General features: G+C 52.0%; 1 protein-coding gene across 3 annotated transcripts; it reads right to left on the reverse strand.

Moving 5' to 3' along the window:
* Nucleotides 1-8,940: 8,940 nt before the first annotated feature.
* Nucleotides 8,941-21,344, reverse strand: SLBP (stem-loop histone mRNA binding protein). 3 transcript variants are annotated; one of them, XM_068149563.1, is made up of 8 exons: nucleotides 21,241-21,344; nucleotides 18,622-18,753; nucleotides 13,279-13,383; nucleotides 12,523-12,582; nucleotides 12,095-12,226; nucleotides 11,298-11,447; nucleotides 10,736-10,820; nucleotides 8,941-9,792 (listed from the first exon to the last, which is right to left on the reverse strand). In XM_068149563.1, the coding sequence occupies exons 1-8, from the start codon at nucleotides 21,333-21,335 to the stop codon at nucleotides 9,676-9,678; spliced, it is 876 nt and encodes a 291-aa protein (XP_068005664.1). In that variant the 5' UTR covers nucleotides 21,336-21,344; the 3' UTR covers nucleotides 8,941-9,675. The 3 variants fall into 3 exon arrangements, with proteins under 3 accessions (XP_068005664.1, XP_068005666.1, XP_068005665.1); XM_068149565.1 differs by lacking the exon at nucleotides 21,241-21,344 and adding an exon at nucleotides 19,699-19,883; XM_068149564.1 differs by lacking the exons at nucleotides 18,622-18,753; nucleotides 21,241-21,344 and adding an exon at nucleotides 14,024-14,199.
* Between the last annotated feature and the right edge of the window lie 3 nt (nucleotides 21,345-21,347).

The raw sequence follows: 21,347 nt of genomic DNA on the forward strand, positions 1-21,347 counted from the left end.
CTATGATTCTATGCTCAGGGCACATTTTTCAGAGGGCTTCTGACATGGGCAGCTTGATGCTCTGCAGCAGGGCAGAGCCTTTGCACCACTCTCCTCCTTCTGGCCCCTCAGAGGGGTCTGATTTTTGTGCTGGCCTCCCACACACTCACTCAGAGCCACGTGCTAGAGCAGGCTTTGTGCCCAGAACCCAATTAGGCACCCAACTGTCCCATCTGTATGGCCATGGCCTGCCCTTCCCCAGCCTTCTCAGGTGCAGGTTCACACTGGTTCAGCAGGATTCCACAGAGGGCAGGAAATGGGATTTGGCTCTTTCAGTCTTAGGCACTGCAAAGGAAAGAGGAGTAAGTAAAGCTTGTCTTTGGCTGCAGGGATGGCAAACAGACCAGGTGCATCAGAGCAAGAGGAGAGACACCAAGGAGGATCAGTTGAAGGCAGCCACAGGAGATATTTGTTCATTTACAAACATGAGATTTACATCTCCTTTAAAGTCAGGATATGAGCCACTGAGAGCAGCAGAATGAGGCAGTGTCAGCCTCCCCAGAGTGTTCCCAAGCAGCCTGCCTTGATTTCCTTTTTTGAAGCAGATTTTCAATGCAGTGCTGGCAAGAGCTCAGGAGAGCTCTGACACCCCCCTGATATTATTGAACAGGGCTGTGGACAACTGCTGCTTCATCTTCAGTTGCTTCAAATATTTATAAAGGAAATGCAGAAGAAATGCTCCCCAGATGAGTGGGTTCCTGAAAACAGATGGCTTGGGAAGAGTCCTTAGAGATCACACAATCATAGGATTGTTTCAGTTGGAAGAGACCTCCAAGATAATTGTGCCCAACCTTCAACCCAGCACCACCATGGCCATTGAACCACGTCCCAAAGTGCCATGGCCACACATTTCTTGAACACCTCCAGGGATGAGGACTCCACCACCTCCCTGGGCAGCCTCTTCCAATCCCTGACCACTCCTGCAGCAAAGAATTTTTTCCTAATCTCCAACCTAAACCTCCCCTGGCACAGTTTCAGGCCATTTCCTCTCCTCCTATCACCTGTATACCAGGAAGAAGAGACCAACCCCCACCTCACTTCAGCCTCCTTTCAGGGAGTTGTAGAGAGCAATGAGATCTCCCCTCAGTCTCCTCTTCTCTGGACTAAACAACCCCAGTTCCCTCAGCTGCTCCTCACCAGCCCTGTTCTCCAGACCCTTCACTACCTTCGTTGCCCTTCTCTGGACCTGCTTCAGCCCCTCAATGCCCTTCTTGGAGTGGGGACACAGCACTGAACACAGTTTGTGCCACAGGCAGCGCAGGCTGCTCCCTCCTGCTGCCCTGGGAGGCTGGAATCTCGCAGCACACCCTGCACTTTGATGTGGTGTTGGCACAAGGAGGATGCTCCCCTCCAGCAGTGCACAGGGTGAAACCTTGCCCTGAAATGTAGGAGGAGAGGAAATGGCCTCAAGTTGCACCAGGGGAGGTTTAGGTTGGACATTAGGAGCAGCTTCTCCCCTGAAAGGATTCTCAAAGGCTGGAACAGGCTGCCCAGGGAGGTGGCTGGATCCCCATCCCTGAAGGTGTTGGAAAGAGGCAGAGCTGTGGTGCTGAGGGCCATGGCTTAGCCCCAGCCTTGGTAGGGTTAGAGAATGGTTGGACTGGATGATCTTAAAGATCTTTTCCAAGCCAAACTATTCTGAGATTCTATGCCCAGGCAGGGTCAGGATGGACTCCAGAGCTCTTGTGCTGCTGCTGCTGCCTCCTCTCCACTTCTGCCTTCCTGCAGCAGTCTCTGCTCACCAGCTCAGGTTCAGAGCTGCTCAAGCAAACCCTTGGAACAAACGAATTCATGGCCCAGGGCCAACCTTATTTGATGGAGCTTTGCCACCGACTTTAAGTGGGGTTGAGATTCAGCCCTGGAGCCTTCCCCTGCATTTCCTCTTTTCACCCATTCATGTGCTGCACATGTGCAGCTTGCTGGCAGCTCCCCCAGCTTTGGGCTGAGGCACTCCCAGGTACCAGCTCCGGAAGCTGCTCCAGTAACCTCCTGGCGTTCTCCACCCACTCCCTGGCCCTGTCTTTCTCCTCAAAGCTGTTCCAGTCATCTTCTGGTTTCTTGTGAAAGATAGGAGAATAAAGACAAAAATAGATCTCAGCTCATTCATGCAGGTTTCTGCTGGGCTGTGAAGAATTCCAAGGTCCTCTCACCTCTTGTTTATCTGGCAGCCTCCGGCCTCATCTCCATGAAAGGGTTGCACCCATTCAACTCCTTGTTAATTGGAACTAATTTATTAAAGCAATCCAAGCCCTGAAGCAAGCAGAGGGATGAAGTCTCCTGCACCCTGTCAGAACCAGACTCCCATGGCTTTGCTTTCATCTGGTGAGAAACTGAACCCAAGCGAGCAGCACCCATGGGCAGGTTTGCTCTGGTTTGACTGAGCTCCTGTTCCAGACCCATGCAAATCACACCAGGGAGTTCTCACTCAGCAGGGCTCTTCTGTTCTTTGGCCTGCAGGGACCAAGTCAGGACTTGAAGCAAACACCTTCCACCCCAGCCTGCCTGCCTCTGGTGCAAGGCTTTCCTGTCCTGCAGGAGAGAAGCCATCTGCCTCCATCCTGCTGCTTTGGAGAGGATGCTTCCAGGCATTCAGATAAGCCCACTGCAGCAGAGAAGCTCTGGCAGATCCAGCCCTGTGAGGAGCAGCTGAGGGAACTGAAGTTCATCAGCCTAGAGGAAAGGAGGCCAAGGGGAGACCTTCTGGCTCTCTACAGCTCCCTGAAAGGAGGCTGGAGCCAGGTGGGGGTTGGTCTCTTCTCCCCAGGAACAAGTGGCAGGATGTGAGGAAGTGGCCCCAGGTTGCACCAGGACAGGTTTAGATTGGATACTAGAAGGAACTTCTTCACTGAAAGGGTTCTCAAAGACTGGAACAGACTGCCCTGAGAGGTTGTGGAGTCTGCTTCTCTGGAGACTTTCCCAATGGCTGCATTCCTGCGTGACCTGCCCTAGGTGACCCTGCTTTGGCAGGAGGGTTGGACTGAATGATTTCCAGAGGTCCCTTCCAACCCCTACCATTCTGTGATCTTTGGTATGTCTGTGACAACAACAAACTTCTGTCACCCTCTGAACTGCATCTCAGAGCATCTGGCCAGGAGGAGGGTGGTGTTACCTAGGAGCTGCAGGATTGTCTCCAACACTTGGCTCCTTGTCTCCGAAGCTGCCGAGCTTTCTTTTCTTCCCCCTTCGCCCCGCTTCTCTCAATGGTCTGGTGCCCTCAGAGCCCAGGAGCAGGCACCAGCTGGCCCCAGCAGAGGCCACATCCCCCACTGCCTGCCTTGTTCTCCCCAGCCCAGCTCCAAGGATCCCTTAATTGCATGCATGTCTTTCAGGCTATTCTCCATGCATGAGCTGTCAGCAAAACCTTGCTGCAGACGCTGGAATTTCACATTTTTCATGGAGCTTTCCCAGATCAAATGGGCACTTCTTACATTTGCCATGACATTCCTAATGACTACCCCCCACCCCCCAAAAAAAAGAGAAAAAAAATCACACAAATATCTAAACAAAATGCAGGCAGGGTGTTTGGAAGGCCTCACTCAGCTTCCCCCCCCCCCAAACAAAATAACAGCACCACTCAGTGCCTTGTGTGAATTTATTTAGCATCTCATTTGAGGGATGGGATTGGGATATGGTTGGGTTTTTTTTGGGGGGGTGGGGGGGTGGTGGTTGTTGCTGTGGATGACAGGAGAGAAGGCAGCATTCATCCATCCATTCATCCACCCCACTTGTGGCACTGCACGCTGGGGAAGGGACCCTTCAGCATCATTTTTAAAGCAGAGAGAGAGAGAGAGAGAGAGAGTGCAAAGCCCTGTCAAGTGACAATCTCCATCCAAGCTGTCATTGCCAATCACTTGAATGGACTGCAGCAGCGAGGCTTTGCCACAATGAGATACGGATGGGGGTGACCATTAGGTCAGGAATCTGGATTTTCTCAGCTCACCAAGCCCTGCAAATAAATTCTCACCAAAAGGGAAGAGAAAAGCCTCCATTGATTTGACAGGCCATCAGACAACTCCAGTTGTCATTTTCCCAGCAGTTGTGAGCATATTGTAGTGAGGGTTTTTTGTTGTTGTTGTTGTTGTTTGCCTGGTGCGCGAGATATGAATTTCCCAACTCTTAAAGGGATCAGCCCTTCCTCATCTGCATCCTTGTGAGAAGGAGAGCTCAGGGCAAGAACAGTCTGAAAGCAAAACACTGCTCCCAGCTTTAATGCAGGGAGGCTCACACAGGGGGGTGCTTTGTGGTTGGTAGTCAGACAGACTCCTGATTCTCCCCCCCCCCCCCCCAAAATGTTGTTTTTTTTTCCTCTCCATCAACATCATAGACTCATGCAATGGTAGGGGTTGGAAGGGACCTCTGCAGCTGAAGTCAAACCTTGTCATTTTAATAACCATTTTCATCTCTAAAATTGAATTAATTCAATTTCTTAACAAATTCCAAGTTCCTTTTTTTCAGTTCTTGAAGGCATCAAAACCAAACCAGGAGGGGCTTTTTACAAGGGCTTGTAGTGACATAGTGACAGGACAAGGGGCAATGGCTTTGAGCTGGAAGAGGGCAGACTGAGACTGGAAATTAGGGAGAAATTCTTTCCAGTGAGGGTGGTGAGACACTGGAACAGGTTGTCCGGGGAGGTTGTGGCTGCCCCCTCTCTGGAGGTGTTCAAGGCCAGGGTGGATGAGGCCTTGAGCAAGCTGGGCTGATGGGAGATGTCCCTGTCCATGGCAGAGGAGTTGGAACTGGATGATCTTGAAGGTCCTTTCTAAGCCAAACCATTTTGTAGTTCTATAAATATGGATCAAATGGTTAGGAATGTTCTGAAAATAGTTACCTGTGGGTAAATCCTGGAATTAGTTTTCCTTGGGAAATCTTAAAGCATCAGGGAGAAGAGAAGGAGGAAAGGAGGAGGAAGAGAAGGAGGAAAGGAGGAGGAAGAGAAGGAGGAAAGGAGGAGGAAGAGAAGGAGGAAAGGAGGAGGAAGAGAAGGAGGAAAGGAGGAGGAAGAGAAAGAGGAAAGGAGGAGGAAGAGAAGGAGGAAAGGAGGAGGAAGAGAAGGAGGAAAGGAGGAGGAAGAGAAGGAGGAAAGGAGGAGGAAGAGAAGGAGGAAAGGAGGAGGAAGAGAAGGAGGAAAGGAGGAGGAAGAGAAGGAGGAAAGGAGGAGGAAGAGAAGGAGGAAAGGAGGAGGAAGAGAAGGAGGAAAGGAGGAGGAAGAGAAGGAGGAAAGGAGGAGGAAGAGAAGGAGGAAGAAAGAAGAGAAGGAGGAGGAAAGAAAAAAAAAGGAAGAAAGAAAATAAAGAGGAAAGAAAAAAAGAAAAAAGAAGAAAAAAGAAAAAAGAAAGAAAAAAAGAAAGAAGAAGAAAGACAAAAGAAGAAAGAAAAAAGAAAAAAAGAAAAAAGAAGAAAAAAGAAAAAAAAAAGAAGAAAAAAGAACAAAAAAGAATAAAAAAAAGATAACAAAGGAAAAAAGAAAGGAAAAAAAGGAAAGAAAAAAAAAGAAAGGAAAAAGAATCAGAGGAAAAAAACAGAAAAAGGAGAAGAGGCAAAATTAATTTCCTTTATTTTTTGTAGAAGGAAGAATTATTCAAGTGCCTTCAGCAAGGAACGAAGTCAGCACCTCCAGCCGATTCCCCTGCGCAGCAGCGAGGATCTGGACAGCAGGCAGGCCAAAAGCTATCTGTCAGGACTTTCTCTCCCCTGAAGTCCCTTCTGTCCCGGGCTGCTGTTAAGTTGCTATTATCTCCCAGTGCCTGCAATAATGGGCTTAAGATCAAGTGAGGCTGGCAAGGGAAGGAGCAGTGAAAGATGACAGACTCGAAGGGGTTTTGTTGGAACCCTGGGTTGCTCCTAAGGTCACCATCAGCGAGGCTAATGAGATTCCTGGCATTCAGCACGAATGGAAAGCCATTGTGGGGTGCTTTTTGTCTGCATGCAATTAAACACGAGCTCCTACCGCCCTCTGCAGTGCTGCCAGGTGGATTCCGGCACAGGGGAGCTGGGACAGCTCTGCAGCTCCACCTTGCACTCATCCTCCTGAAAACAAAGAAATGGAACGGGCCCTTCCCAGAGAAGCACAAAGAGGAACGCTGGCTTTGGAGTCATGAAGTCATTGTGGTGGGAAAAAGACCTTTAGGATCACCCAGTCCAATTACTACTATGTTAATTAGAACCTTTCTGGTACCTCCCAGGAACTGCCTCAACAGAAATTTGGGTAGCCAGAAATCTCCCACCACAGACAACTTCAGCTCTGGTTTAATCCACGAGCTTCATTCCAACTTCTCCCTTTCAGTTATCTCTGCAGCTCCTGAATCAGGCACTTTTGGGACTAAAGATGTGTAGAAGAGGTGGGGTTGGAAGGGACCTAAAGATAATTTAGTTCAAATCCTCTTGTGCTTGAACACAAGCCAAGAGAGGCCAGTTCTCTGATCCTGATCGATTATCTGGATGAGATCAAGGCACCCTCAGTCAGTTTGCAGATGACACTAAACTGGGGGGCAGTGTTGACCTGCTGGAGGATAGGGAGGTTCTGCTAAGGAGTCTGGCCAGTGGGCCAAGGCCAAGTGCTGGGTCCTGTACTGGGCTCACAATGACCCCATGAAGGCTCCAGGCTTGAGGCAGAGTGGCTGGAAACAGCCCAGCAGAGAAAGACCAGTGTGGGTTGGGCAACAGCCCAGGTGGCCAAGAAGGCCACCAGCATTCTGGCCTGGATCAGCACTAGTGTGACTAGCAGCACCAGGGCAGGGATTGTCCTCCCATGCTCAGCACTGGTGAGGCCACACCTCGAGGACTGGGTTCAGTTTTGGGTCACTCACTCCAAGGACACTGAGGTGCTGGAGCAGGTCCAGAGAAGGGCAACAAAGCTGGGGAAGGGTGTGGAAAACAGGGCTGGTGAGGAGCACCTGAGGGAACTGGGGGTGTTCAGCCTGGAGAAGAGGAGGCTGAGGGGAGACCTGATTGCTCTCTGCAGCTCCCTGAAAGGAGGCTGGAGCCAGGTAGGGATTGGCCTCTTCTCCCTAGTTATCAAGTGATAGAACAAGAGGAAATGGCCTGAAACTGTGCCCAGGTTTAGGTTGGAGATTAGGAAAAATTTCAGGGAGAGGTTGGGTGCCAGCTTAGCTCTGCAGTGCTATGTTCACCACCTCAGCAGCACATGGCCTCCAACAAGCCAGGCACAGATGGATGTTTAAATTAGCCACAGCTAAGCCTGTCAGTTAGCCAGGCATGGCATGAGGGATGCTGAAAGAGGACAAGCCTCGGTGTGAAAGAAGTAAGAGAAACAAACCAGAAGGCACAAAGGCCTAAAAAGCAGGGGGTGCCAGGTTCTGCTGCCCACAGAACACCCTGCTCTGCTCTATTCTTAAAGGAACTTAACCTAAGGAGGCTGCAGCTTGGCAGTGGCACTGGGCTACGCTCCAGCTGAAGCACGCTCACTGCATGCAGCATGCCACGGCTGAGCACACGGGGAGCAGCCCTCCACAAGCTGGGTCTGTTCCCGGGTTGTAACCCAGATGAGGTTACCTCAGCGCTAACCACCAGAGGGCTGCAGTCCACCGCGGGAGGTGTTCCTCAGGTCCGTGCTCTGTGCCTGCACAGAAACAGCCAAACCCAGCACTCTCTTGAGATGCAACCCACAGCATCCAAGTTCTCCAAGAAGCCAAGGGGATAACTTGTCAGGTTGAAGGCACTGGGGGTGCCCTGCTGCTTCAGGGTGAACTCTGAGCCTGAGCGTGAAATCTGAGCCTGGCCCTAAACGTGGCCCAGATGCATTTCCAGGCTGAGCTGGTTAAACCCTTTGTAGCTACTTTATAGAAGCCTTCAGGAAAGGCATCAAATGGTTCTGGCTGGAAGTGGAAGAGATTGGCTTGACCTTAAGATGACTTTTATTGAAGAGGATGGAAGAAAGAAGCTCCAAAGCGAATGGTGGCTGCCATGGGCCGAGTTGAATCTGCTGCTGCTATTCAACACCATGCTGACATCATAGCAGCCTCAAAATGAAAGTGCTGGATGGAGTAAAGCATCATTTGGCTTGAAGTTCAGATGGGAATATGAGAGGCTTCCTGTTATGGCAAGAAAGAAGGAATGCTGCCTCCTTATCAGCAGTGTAGATCCAACCTTATCCCAACACCACTGCTTTCTCTTGGAAGCTTCCCCATCATATCAAGCCACCAGGCTTTGAGTGCCCAAGGGATAGCTGGTAGTACTGCCTACAACTAGGCTACTCACAGAGGTGGGAAGTTGAAGTGTCTCCATTGAGCCTGGCAGTGTTGTAACTGCAAGACCCAGAAATTCCACGCTGGAGATAACAATCAGATGAGGTGACCTTAACAAAAGGGCCTGCGTGGCAAAAATCCCTAGGGAACAAAGCCTGGTGACCAGCTAAAGGAAATCTACTCAGGAGTAGATTCTCAGGACTTTGCAACAGGCTTGTCCATTATTATTAAGTCTTGAAGTCACCCCAGTGGCCTTTTTCCAGGGTTGAGAACCCTTTCATGGAAGCAGTTTCTTCTAATCCAACCTAAACCTCCCCTGGTGGTACCTGAGGCCTTTTCCTCCAGTCCTGTCACTTGTATTCTAGAGAAAAGAGACCAAGCCCCACCTCACTCCAGCCTCCTTTCAGGGAGTTGTAGAAAGTAATGAGGTCTCTCCTCAGCTTCCTCTTGTCCAGGCTGAACAACCCCAGGTCCCTCAGCTGCTCCTCACCAGCCCTGTTCTCCAGCCCCTTCCCCAGCTTCATTGCCCTTCTCTGGACCTGCTCCAGCCCCTCAATGCCACTGAAGCAGGGACCCCTAAGCTGCTAAGACACAGATCCCACCCTCACTCTGACACGTGATGCCTTCAGCATCCTGCTCCATGTGGCTCTGCAGAGCAGAGCAGTGGTAGGAAACGAAGCTGAGTCACAAGGAAATCCAAATCCATTTATTTTCCAGCAGCACCCCATACAAAAGCAGTAGGAAACTCCAGCTGCTTTCAGCAGCAGAACCTCTGTACAGCATTACCACTTAAAACAGCTTTGCACTGGAAAACAGCAACTTAAAACAATCAAGCCCTCTCCCTAGCTACTGTGTCCTTGGCTGGGTTAATTTAGGAGTCATGACTCCAGGTCAGGCTACCGTTGCCTGGGCTTCACCAGGCTGACCTCCAGTTTCTGCAGTGTTTCATTTCCAGTGGTTTCTGAAGCAGTTTGGCAGCTCCAGAACTGTTCATTTGCAACAGGCCAGCAGCCTTGTGACTATGTGACTTTGTAGAAGGGCCAGATGGAAAAGCAAGGTCAAAGAGGTGCTCAGAAATACCTCCCTGCTTCACTGCTGATCTGGAGGTGAACAACTGAAGCAATGGAAACAGCAGCAGGGTCAGGAAGAGCTCACTGAACTATTGATACTGGAGGACAGCACTGCCTTGGGCTAGGTCTTCTATTGAAAAGTTATATACACACTCTGATATACATAAATTAAAAAGGAGGGGGAAAAAAATTAATCAGACACCTGCATTTGGACAGGAGTTTGGCCCAGAGAACATGCAGAGCAACCACAACTTAGAGAACACTCTTGAACTTCAGCTTCCTTACTATGGACAGTTTGTGAATCAAGCCAACCTCTCCAGGTTCAAAGAAACTGCCCCTAAGTCATCTTGCACAAGACACTTTTAACTCACAGTATCAAAATCCTTCAGTGGCTCACCCAAACACACTTCCAAGTCAAATTCACCTTCTGCTTGATAGTCAACGTGTCTAACTTTGGTGGGAGTGCCACAACAGGGATCCTGCAAAACACAAGCAGTGGATAATGAGCAGTTAAAGACAGGTTTGGTTATGGAATCCTTCGCTTCACATCTCTCCTTCCTTGGGAAGCCTGCCACACAGGCTTATGAAGACTTTGAAGGCCCAGGGTTACTCTTTAAGGGAGGTAAGTGAAGGCTGCTGCCCATTCAAACACAGGCAGCTGCGTGCTGGGCTGCACCAAGAGGAGTGTGGCCAGCAGGGCAAGAGAGGGGACTCTGCCCCTTGGCTCTGCTCTGCTGAGACCCCACCTCCAATACTGCCTCCAGTTCTGGTGTCCCCAGCATAAGGAGGACACAGAGCTGTTGGAGTATGTCCAGAGGAGGACCACAGAGTTGATCCAAGGGCTGGAGCACCTCCGCTATGACAGGCTGAGGGAGCTGGGGTTGTTCAGCCTGGAGATCCTACAGGAAGGCTGCAGAGGGACTTTTCATAAGAGTGTCTAACAACAGGACAAGGGGGAATGGTCTGAAGCTGAGGGAGAGCAGGGTTAGACTGGATCTGAGGAAGAAGTTCTTCAGTATGAGGCTGGTGAGACTCTAGAATAGGCTGCTCAGGGAGGCTGTGGGTGCCTCCTGCCTAGGGTATTCAAGGCCAGGTTGGAGAAGGCCTTGACCAGCCTGGTCTAGTGGAAGGTGTCCTTGCCCAGGGCATGGGGGTGAAACTGGATGATCTTTAAAATCCCTTCTAACCCAAACCATTCTATGAATGAATCTGAGACAGTCATTCAAATTCTGCCTCTCTACCCTCAGGCTCCAAACAGATGTTGGCTATAGATGGGGAAATGCCTGAATTTAAAGGTGTCTCAGTTCTAGGAGCAGCCCCTAAACACAGCAGGTCAGGGAACTCCTCACATACCCAGGCTACTCTGGAATCACTTTTATGTCCTGCACTAATTAATGATTACCAAATGAGAGCCTTGCTTACCTCAGGGTCTTGACAGCTTGTTTGAGATTCGGTGGAGTTGCTTCCAACAGACTCTGTCTCCATCTCACCCAGGTCCACAGGACTACTGTAAATGTTTAGAAGAACACAGCTTAAAACAAACCCAGTTTTTAGTAGCAAGTTGCACTTGATAGGAAGAGTTCAGAAAATGATGGCCACACAAGACACTGAACAGGCTGCCCAGGGAAGCTGTGGAGGCTCCAAGCCTGGCAGTGTTCAAAGGCAGGCTGGATGAAGCCTGGAGCAAGATGGTCTGGTAGGAGGTGTCCTAATGGCAAGGGGTTGGAACTAGATGATCTTTGAGGTCCCTTCCAACCCAAACCATTCTGGGATTCTATGATTGTTTCTTCCTTTGCAAAGACACTGAGTAAGCCCAGCTCCAACATCTAGCTATTGGATATTTGGACTGAGAAGGAACTAAAGTGGCACCAAGTGTGGACAAGGAACTAAGGCAAAGAGCAGCCACTGCCTGCTCTCTAAAAGGGGTTTAGTGGTTTGGTTGTTTGAACATGAGATTTCCTAAGCCTGAATGCTGCATACATACATTTCTTGCAGATCACAGCCTGCTTCAGTAGGTGGATCCCAGGAGTGCAGTGCAACCTTCCAGAGCTTGATTTGCTGGTCCCATGACCTGCGGCTGTACTTCTTGAACTTATTTGGAGTCCTGGGATGAACTCCTGGTATCCGATGGCATCTGCTCAGACAGTGGGAGAGGAAAAGTTCACCAGTGGTTCCTGCACACACACACACCCACCAGGTAGCTTCAACGTGTTCAGATGGCTGGCCTGCTACCCAGCCTCACTGACACAGCACAGCAAAGTCTAGCTAACTGCATTGTTTATCAGGAAAATCTATGCAATTCCAAGCACTCCAGTGAAAAGTTCTCTGCTCCATATGAAAACCCCCCAAAAAGATTACTTGAAGTTCAGCAAAGCCAGGCACAAAGTCCTGCAGCTGTGATTACCAATTAAAGGTGTGAAAACCTCATTCCAACTGCAGTCCAGTTTGTGTTCGTGTTTCCCCCAGGAGGAAACTGAGTGCAAGCAGCAAGTTTCATCTCCTCTAGTTGAGAAGCACAACCCAAAGAAGTTTCATTTTCATTTCTGCAGCATGAGGATGTTGGAAGGGATATTCCCCATGTACCAACTGGTTAAAAAAGCCAAAGAACCCACGTTTCATTTGATGCTTAAGGGGACTTTTGTGGTAAACAAATGCCTTGGCAAGCGTCATTTGTAGATGTCTTCTGCTCGAACTTGTCTCAGGTACCGAGTTGAGGAGGTTTGCAGAGGAGATGGGGCTCACAATCCAACCCTAAGCTTTCCAGAAACTCCAGCAGCTTACCTGGGGACTTCTTTAATGTATCTGTCATAGGCAATTGTGTTTTTTCCATAGTTGATCTGTTTCTGCCTTCTCATCAAAACCACTTCGTCCGTCTCCAGGTCTACAGTCACAGCGGACTCCTTCGAATCAGAGCTAGAGAAAGAAGCAAACCATTGCAGGCTTGACAACACTGAAAATAAGCCACACTCAAATCAGCCCAGGTGCAGAAGATGATAAAGAAACATTAAAGCTTTTCAGATTGGACTTGATGACCTTTTGAGGTCTCTTCCAACCTTATTGATTCTAGGAACACCTGGGATGTTACTGAGCAATGATGCTGGAGCAGCCTGAAGATGAACAACTTCAAGCTCAGTGTTTTAAGAAGCAAGGTGAAAAAGTCAGCTTTTATCATCAGGATTTTCTGCAGCTAAGCCAGAGCTCTAACCTACCTTCCAGAGGAGGACTTCCTTTCTCTGGAGAATTCATTTATCAGGAGCTTTCTTCTGTACCTGTAAGAGTTCAGATCAGTATTAGGAACAGAGAGGCTGCACGCTGTTGGAACTCACAGATGGTTCTACTTCTCAGCTAAACAGCAGTCTAGAAGGAGGCAACACCTAGAAGCATCAACCTCTTTCCAGAGCAGAATGGATGTTTCACTTCTCCCATAAACCCCTCTAACACTGAGTACTTCCTTTGCCTAAGCCTTTTCCACAGAAATCTTTTTCACAGCAATGATATGGCTCTGAGCAACCTGCTCTAGTGGAAGGTGTCCCTGCCCAGGGCAGGGGGTTGGAATTGGCTATCTTGAAGGTCCCTTCCAACCCAAATCATTTCATGATATGCAAAAAACCAGCAATTAGGGAAAGAACACTCAAAAGAATCCAGCCCACAAGATTTAGTAGTCATGAGGTGTTGGGTGACAGGTTGGACTTGATGATCTTTGAGGTCTTTTCCAACCTTATTAATTCTATGATTCTATTCTATGATTCAGGCAAGGTTTCTTCCAGAAAGGAGATCTTGGTGGCACACATCAACTTTCCAGTGTATGCTAGCTCATCCCAGCAGGACTGAAGCCAAAGCAGCAGACAAGGCACTGAGGTTGGCCAGATTTTGCTACAGTCAAGTTAAAAATCAACTGATCCTCCAAGACAACCACCATTCCCCCTCCCCCCTTTCCCCATTCCACCTCAAACACCCAAGGGTACCTTGCAATTTCTTTGTTAACATTGCTCCTCATCTCATCTTCTTCCACTGCTGTTCCCCAGTCTGAACAACGGGAGAGGGGTCCAGGGCCTTCTGGGGTTGTAAAACTAGAAAGAGGGGGAAAAAAAGCCCCAAAGCCTCTACATTAGAAGTTGATTTTATTGTAGGTCTACCCTGTTCACAATTTGCTAACTATTCATTTCCTTTGTTGATAGCACCACCAATGGCTGGGAAAAAAATCTTGCTCTGTTAAAACTTCCTCATTGCAAAATGAAGCACCAGTTGAAGTCCACCTTGAAGTTCCAGGGTTTGGCCCCTGGTTTATTTTTTTATCTTCAGAAATGGCTAGAGATGTCTACAGCAGCATGCCATGGAACCCAGCCTACCCTTGAATGCATTTTAAGCTGGTGTCCTTCAGAAAGTGAACATGAGCCAGCAGTGTGACCAGGTAGCCAAAAAGGCCAATGGCATCCTGGCCTGCATCAGGAACAGTGTGGCCAGCAGGAGCAGGGTAGTCATTGTGCCCTGTGCTCAGCACTGGTTAGGCCACGCCTTCCATACTGTGCCCAGCTCTGGGCCCCTCAGTTTAAGAAGGACATTGAGACTCTTGAACATGTCCAGAGAAGGTCAACTAGGCTGGGGAGAGGCCTCAAGCACAAGCCCTGTGAGGAGAGGCTGAGGGAGCTGGGGTTGTTTAGCCTGGAGAAGAGGAGGCTCAGGGGAGACCTTATTGCTGCCTACAACTACCTGAAGGGAGGTTGTAGCCAGGAGGGGGTTGGTCTCCAGGCACCCAGCACCAGAACAAGAGGACACAGTCTCAAACTGCACCAGGGGAGGTTTGGGCTCAAGGTGAGGAAAAAGTTTTTCATTGAGAGAGGTGTTAGCCATTGGAATGTGCTGCCCAGGGAGGTGATGGAGTCACAGTCCCTGGAGGTGTTCAAGAGGGGACTGGATGTGGCACTTGGTGCCATGCTTTAGTAGTCATGAGGTGTTGGGTGACAGGTTGGACTTGATGATCTTTGAGGTCTTTTCCAACCTTGTTGATTCTATGATTCACCAAATGGACTCCTTTACTCATTTATTTTGGTTGCTCTAAACAGGTTAAGAAAAAATTTATTCTTTCATGGCTGCAGGCTAATTAGCTAGGTAAGAGACAAAAGTTGCAGCATAGGGCTAATTAATTAAAACTACATGACAGCATTAAGCAGTTCTCCGTGTGAATATGAGTGAGAGAGGAGAGGAGAGGAGAGGTTCGGAGAGGAGAGGAGAGGTTCGGAGAGGAGAGGTTCGGTTCGGAGAGGAGAGGTTCGGTTCGGAGAGGAGAGGTTCGGAGAGGAGAGGAGAGGTTCGGAAGAGGAGAGGTTCGGAGAGGAGAGGAGAGGTTCGGAGAAGGAGAGAGAGAGAGGTTCGGAGAGGAGAGGTTCGGAGAGGAGTGTTCGGAGAGGAGAGGTTCGGAGAGGTAGAGGTTCGGAGAGGAGAGGTTCGGAGAGGAGAGGAGAGGTTCGGAGAGGAGAGGTTCGGAGAGGAGAGGAGAGGTTCGGAGAGGAGAGGAGAGGTTCGGAGAGGAGAGGAGAGGTTCGGAGAGGAGAGGAGAGGAGAGGTTCGGAGAGGGAGAGGTTCGGAGAGGTTCGGAGAGGAGAGGTTCGGAGAGGAGAAGAGAAAAGAGAAGGGAAGGAAGGGAAGGGAAGAAGGGAAGGGAAGGAAGGGAAGGGAAGGGAAGGGAAGGGGAAGGGAAGGGAAGGGAAGGGAAGGGAAGGGAAGGGAAGGGAAGGGAAGGGAAGGGAAGGGAAGGGAAGGGAAGGGAAGGGAAGGGAAGGGAAGGGAAGGGAAGGGAAAGGGAAGGGAAGGGAAGGGAAGGGAAGGGAAGGGAAGGGAAGGGAAGGGAAGGGAAGGGAAGGAAGGGAAGGGAAGGGAAGGGAAGGGAAGGGAAGGGAAGGGAAGGGAAGGGAAGGGAAGGGGAAGGGAAGGGAAGGGAAGGGAAGGGAAGGGAAGGGAAGGGAAGGGAAGGGAAGGGGAAGGGAGGAGGAAGGGAAGGGAAGGGAAGGGAAGGGAAGGGAAGGGAAGGAAGGGAAGGGAGGAGGGAAGGGAGGAGAAGGGAGGAGAAGGGAGGAGAAGGGAGGAGAAGGGAGGAGAAGGGAGGAGAAGGGGAGGAGAAGGGGAGGAGAAGGGAGGAGAAGGGGAGGAGAAGGGGAGGAGAAGGGGAGGAGAAGGGGAGGAGAAGGGGAGGAGAAGGGGAGGAGAAGGGGGAGGAGAAGGGGAGGAGAAGGGGAGGAGAAGGGGAGGAGAAGGGGAGGAGAAGGGGAGGAGAAGGGGAGGAGAAGGGGAGGAGAAGGGGAGGAGAAGGGGAGGAGAAGGGGAGGAGAAGGGGAGGAGAAGGGGAGGAGAAGGGGAGGAGAAGGGGAGGAGAAGGGGAGGAGAAGGGGAGGAGAAGGGGAGGAGAAGGGGAGGAGAAGGGGAGGAGAAGGGGAGGGAGAAGGGGAGGAGAAGGGGGAGGAGAAGGGGAGGAGAAGGGGAGGAGAAGGGGAGGAGAAGGGGAGGAGAAGGGGAGGAGAAGGGGAGGAGAAGGGGAGGAGAAGGGGAGGAGAAGGGGAGGAGAAGGGGAGGAGAAGGGGAGGAGAAGGGGAGGAGAAGGGGAGGAGAAGGGGAGGAGGAGAAGCGGGAGGAGAAGGGGAGGAGCAAGGGGAGGAGAAGGGGAGGAGAAGGGGAGGAGAAGGGGAGGAGAAGGGGAGGAGAAGGGGAGGAGAAGGGGAGGAGAAGGGGAGGAGAAGGGGAGGAGAAGGGGAGGAGAAGGGGAGGAGAAGGGGAGGAGAAGGGGAGGAGAAGGGGAGAGAGGGGAGAAGGGGAGGAGAAGGGAAGGAGAAGGGGAAGGAGAAGGGAAGGAGAAGGGGAAGGAGAAGGGAAGGAGAAGGGAAGGAGAAGGGAAGGAGAAGGGAAGGAGAAGGGAAGGAGAAGGGAAGGAGAAGGGGAAGGAGAAGGGAAGGAGAAGGGAAGGAGAAGGGAAGGAGAAGGGAAGGAGAAGGGAAGGAGAAGGGAAGGAGAAGGGAAGGAGAAGGGAAGGAGAAGGGAAGGAGAAGGGAAGGAGAAGGGAAGGAGAAGGGAAGGAGAAGGGAAGGAGAAGGGAAGGAGAAGGGAAGGAGAAGGGAAGGAGAAGGGAAGGAGAAGGGAAGGAGAAGGGAAGGAGAAGGGAAGGAGAAGGGAAGGAGAAGGGAAGGAGAAGGGAAGGAGAAGGGAAGGAGAAGGGAAGGAGAAGGGAAGGAGAAGGGAAGGAGAAGGGAAGGAGAAGGGAAGGAGAAGGGAAGGAGAAGGGAAGGAGAAGGGAAGGAGAAGGGAAGGAGAAGGGAAGGAGAAGGGGAAGGAGAAGGGAAGGAGAAGGGAAGGAGAAGGGAAGGAGAAGGGAAGGAGAAGGGAAGGAGAAGGGAAGGAGAAGGAAGGAGAAGGGAAGGAGAAGGGAAGGAGAAGGGAAGGAGAAGGGAAGGAGAAGGGAAGGAGAAGGGAAGGAGAAGGGAAGGAGAAGGGAAGGAGAAGGGAAGGAGAAGGGAAGGAGAAGGGGAAGGAGGAAGGGAAGGAGGAAGGGAAGGAGAAGGGAAGGAGAAGGGAAGGAGAAGGGAAGGAGAAGGGAAGGAGAAGGGAAGGAGAAGGGAAGGAGAAGGGAAGGAGAAGGGAAGGAGAAGGGAAGGAGAAGGGAAGGAGAAGGGAAGGAGAAGGGAAGGAGAAGGAGAAGGGAAGGAGAAGGGAAGGAGAGGGAAGGAGAAGGGAAGGAGAAGGGAAGGAGAAGGGAAGGAGAAGGGAAGGAGAAGGGAAGGAGAAGGGAAGGAGAAGGGAAGGAGAAGGGAAGGAGAAGGGAAGGAGAAGGGAAGGAGAAGGGAAGGAGAAGGGAAGGAGAAGGGAAGGAGAAGGGAAGGAGAAGGGAAGGAGAAGGGAAGGAGAAGGGAAGGAGAAGGGAAGGAGAAGGGAAGGAGAAGGGAAGGAGAAGGGAAGGAGAAGGGAAGGAGAAGGGAAGGAGAAGGGAAGGAGAAGGGAAGGAGAAGGGAAGGAGAAGGGAAGGAGAAGGGAAGGAGAAGGGAAGGAGAAGGGAAGGAGAAGGGAAGGAGAAGGGAAGGAGAAGGGAAGGAGAAGGGAAGGAGAAGGGAAGGAGAAGGGAAGGAGAAGGGAAGGAGAAGGGAAGGAGAAGGGAAGGAGAAGGGAAGGAGAAGGGAAGGAGAAGGGAAGGAGAAGGGAAGGAGAAGGGAAGGAGAAGGGAAGGAGAAGGGAAGGAGAAGGGAAGGAGAAGGGAAGGAGAAGGGAAGGAGAAGGGAAGGAGAAGGGAAGGAGAAGGGAAGGAGAAGGGAAGGAGAAGGGAAGGAGAAGGGAAGGAGAAGGGAAGGAGAAGGGAAGGAGAAGGGAAGGAGAAGGGAAGGAGAAGGGAAGGAGAAGGGAAGGAGAAGGGAAGGAGAAGGGAAGGAGAAGGGAAGGAGAAGGGAAGGAGAAGGGAAGGAGAAGGGAAGGAGAAGGGAAGGAGAAGGGAAGGAGAAGGGAAGGAGAAGGGAAGGAGAAGGGAAGGAGAAGGGAAGGAGAAGGGAAGGAGAAGGGAAGGAGAAGGGAAGGAGAAGGGAAGGAGAAGGGAAGGAGAAGGGAAGGAGAAGGGAAGGAGAAGGGAAGGAGAAGGGAAGGAGAAGGGAAGGGAAGGGAAGGGAAGAGAAGAGAAGAGAAGGCAGTTTCCAGCTAGTGAACTGAGATTTGCTGTAACTTTGGAAACTGGTATTTAACAACTTGATTACAGCCCATTAGCACCACAAGCAGATTGAGGCTGCTGCAGGGGAAACAGGAGATCCCCCTCCCCAGGCAACAACAGCTGCCTGCATTCAGATTATCAAATGTATTCTCCAGTTCCTGTCTTCCTAATGACCAATTTTCCTCAAGTATAAAACTCTAAACTGTATCTCACTGCCCAGAGCTTTTGCAGCAGATCTGGAGGCTCTCTGGGTGCCTTGAAATTAGCTGTACTAAAACCAGTCCCAAATTCCTGCCCGCTCCCAGCTGAGAGGTTGGCTTGCATTGCTTTGAAGCTGTTGTTCAATTCCAGCTAAAAGTTCTTTTTAGATGAAACCCAGTGAGCGTGAAAATTAAAAATCCACAGCACAGGGCCCTCTGCAAAAGTCTGCTTAACCTCCACTGATCTTTAGCATTTGTTTCTGTTTGGATTAGAAAAGAACACTGCACTGGATTCTTTTCCCTCCTTTAAGATCAACTCTTTATGGCCCAGGAGTGATGGATAAATAGGCAGGGCTTGAAAAACTGAGCACAACAAAGCAGAGCTCCTGATGAACAAAAGAGCACAGAGGTGCTCTGATCCATGCAGTGCCTACCTGTCCAGCCGGCTGTCAGAAGGCCTGGGCTTGTTTTCCTCAAAAGCAGATGAATCAGCCTCATTCTGCCTCCTCCTCTTCCCGTCTGCACCACGTTTCCTTCCTTGGGACCAGCGAGGTGGGGGCTGCGGGCTGGAAAGAGACAAACCAAGACAATGTGAGCATGGCCAGGGGAGGCCATGAAGGTGATGTGAGGGCTGGAGCAGCTCGCTGTGAGGACAGGCTGAGAGAGTGGGGCTCCAGGGAGACCTTAGAGCAGCCTTCTAGTACCTGAAGGCAGTGAGAGAAGAGCTGGAGAGGGACTTTGTGCAAAGGCATGGAGTGAGAGGACAATGGGTGATGGCTTCAGACTGAAAGAAGCTGGATTGAGATGAGGAAATTCTTCCCCACGAGGGTGGTGAGGTACTGGAAGAGGTTGCCCAGAGAAGCTGTGGAGGAGGCTCCAAGCCTGGCAGTGCTCAAAGCCATGCTGGAGGGGGCTGCAAGCTGCTCTAGCGTGTCCCTGCCCACGGCACGGGGCTGGGACTAGATGGTCTTGCAAGTCCCTTTCAACCCAAGCCGTTCTGTGATTCCACGTGGGTGGTTTTATCTCATCAACCTCCTTGAAACATCAGCACATGGCGCCATTAATTACTAAGGTTACTTCCGACAAACCAAGCTCAGCGCCACAAGGAGGTGCAGACCCCGCGTTCCAAGAAGGGAGGCTCGCCCAACGCCACCGCCAACGGCCCCACAACCGCCCCTCGCCACCCTCCCCGGACAACGGCGGGCGCAGCAGAAGGGGGCGCTCACACCCCTGCCCCCCGGGGACCCTCAGCCTCTCTTCCCGCACCCCAGCCAGGGGGGCTCGGCCGCCCCGGGGCCAAACATGGCGGGTGAGGGGCGGCGGGGAGGCCACGCGGGGGGCGGGATGGGCCGCACGTCCCGTCCCGAGGCCCGGCGGGGGGACCGGGGGCGAGGGCAGCTCGGCGCTGCACGCCGCTCGGCACCAGGGAGCGGGCAGAAGGAAAAGGGCAGAACGAAGAGGAGCGGAGCGAAGCGACGAGGAGCGGCATCGGTGCTCTTCGTCTCGCCTACCTGCGCTCCGGGCCGCCGTGCGGGCTCCGCTGACGGAAAGACATGGCGCGGAGTGTGCTCGGGAGGGCTGGAGCGGAGAAGCGGACGGCGAGAGAAGCCTAGGAGGAGGCGAGGGAGCGGGGAGCCCTGCAGCAGCGCAGCTTGTCCTCCTTCCCGCTTAGTCCCTTCGCATCTCCCGCCGCCGTCCGCTGACACCGCCCCCCCGCGGGACGCCTGCACCGCCCCCTCCCGTGGGCGCAGGTAGGCAGCGGGGGTGAGGAAACGAAGAAAGGAAAAAGCGCAGCCGCCAGCCCTCTGCCTCTCCCCACTCGGCCCTCCGAGCAGAGCCGCTGCTGGGCACGAAGCAAACGCTCTCCCCACCGCGGCGGTCTCGGCTCGGGCAATCCCGAAGCCATTTCCCCGGCCTCCCGCACCCCTGCGCGCTCCGGGCAATGGTTTCGCCCAATGGCTCCGCCCCGGGGCGTGTTGGCGGGAGAAGCCGGCGCGCGGTTTTGGCGCGCGCTGCTGCGGGGCGGGGAAAGGAGAAAGGAGAGGGGGGGTGGAAAAGAGAAAGGAGAAAGAGGGGGGAAAGTCAACAAAAGAGAGGAAAAGGGAAAAGGGGGAAGGGGGAGCGGGTGTCACGATGGTGGACGGTGAGAGCACAGCCAGCTGTGACCCAGGAGCTGTGCCCGTCTAGCTAGGTCCAGGTCATGGAGTGTAGGTGGGAAACATTGTGATGAGTTTCAGCAGGTCGGTTGACAGCAGCTGAATGCAAGGCAATGCGTGCCCAGGTAGCCAAGGAGGCCACTGGCATCCTGGCCTGGATCAACACTACTGTAACCAGCAGCACCAGGGCAGGGATTGTCCCCTGTGCTCAGCGCTGCTGAGGCCACAGCTCCAGGACTGGGTTCAGTTTTGGGCCACTCCAAGGGCATTGAGGGGCTGCAGCAGATCCAGAGAAGGGCAACAAAGCCTGGGAAGGGTCTGGAGAACAGGGCTGGTGAGGAGCAGCTGAGGGAGCTGGGGCTGTTTAGTCTGGAGATAAGCAGCCAAGGGTAGACCTCATTGCTCTCTACAACTCCCTGAAAGGAGGCTGGAGCCAGGTGGGGGCTGGTTTCTTCTCCCAAGGAACAAGTGACAGGGCAAGAGGAAATGGCTTGAAATTATGCCAGGGCAGGTTTAGGATAGACAGGAGAGGAAACTTCTTCCCTGAGAGGGTTCTCAAAGACTGAAGCAGGCTGCCCAGGGAGGTGGTTGAATCCCCACCCCTGGAGATGTTACAAAGAGGCAGAGCTGTGGTGCTGAGGGCCATGGTTTAGCACCAGCCTTAGCAGAGCTAGAGAATGGTTGGACTGGATGGTTTTTAAGGTCTTTTCCAACCTAACCCATTCCATGATTCTGTGTCAAAATACAAACTGAGGGGTTGGACACAACCCAAGCTGGATACTCCCTATAGGATCTTCAGCCTCTGAAAACTCCTCTTACCAAAGGGGGGAAAAGTCCCACCCAAATAAACAGACCCCACCCACCCACCCAGGAACAAAGCAGGGCTGCTAAACCCACCTGTTCCTTTCTAATGAAGCTCTGACAGCATAACAGCAAAAGCAGACTGACAGGGACCTGGCCAGCCCAAGTGTCTTCAGCTGAGAATGTGCCATGGTCCTGGAACA

Source organism: Melanerpes formicivorus, unplaced genomic scaffold, assembly GCF_026170545.1.
Source record: "Melanerpes formicivorus ecotype bairdi unplaced genomic scaffold, bMelFor1.0.p_v2 SCAF_18, whole genome shotgun sequence".
Classification (NCBI taxonomy): Eukaryota; Metazoa; Chordata; class Aves; order Piciformes; family Picidae; genus Melanerpes; species Melanerpes formicivorus.

Excerpts from the sequence above, each read along its gene's own strand:
- SLBP (XM_068149563.1), bottom strand. The coding sequence starts at position 21,335 with ATGGCACATTCTCAGCTGAAGACACTTGGGCTGGCCAGGTCCCTGTCA. Across the intron at positions 11,448-12,094 it reads TACATTAAAGAAGTCCCCAG|ATGCCATCGGATACCAGGAG; the intron begins GTAAGCTGCTGG and ends CTGTCTGAGCAG. Across the intron at positions 10,821-11,297 it reads GGCTGTGATCTGCAAGAAAT|TAGTCCTGTGGACCTGGGTG; the intron begins GTATGTATGCAG and ends AAACATTTACAG.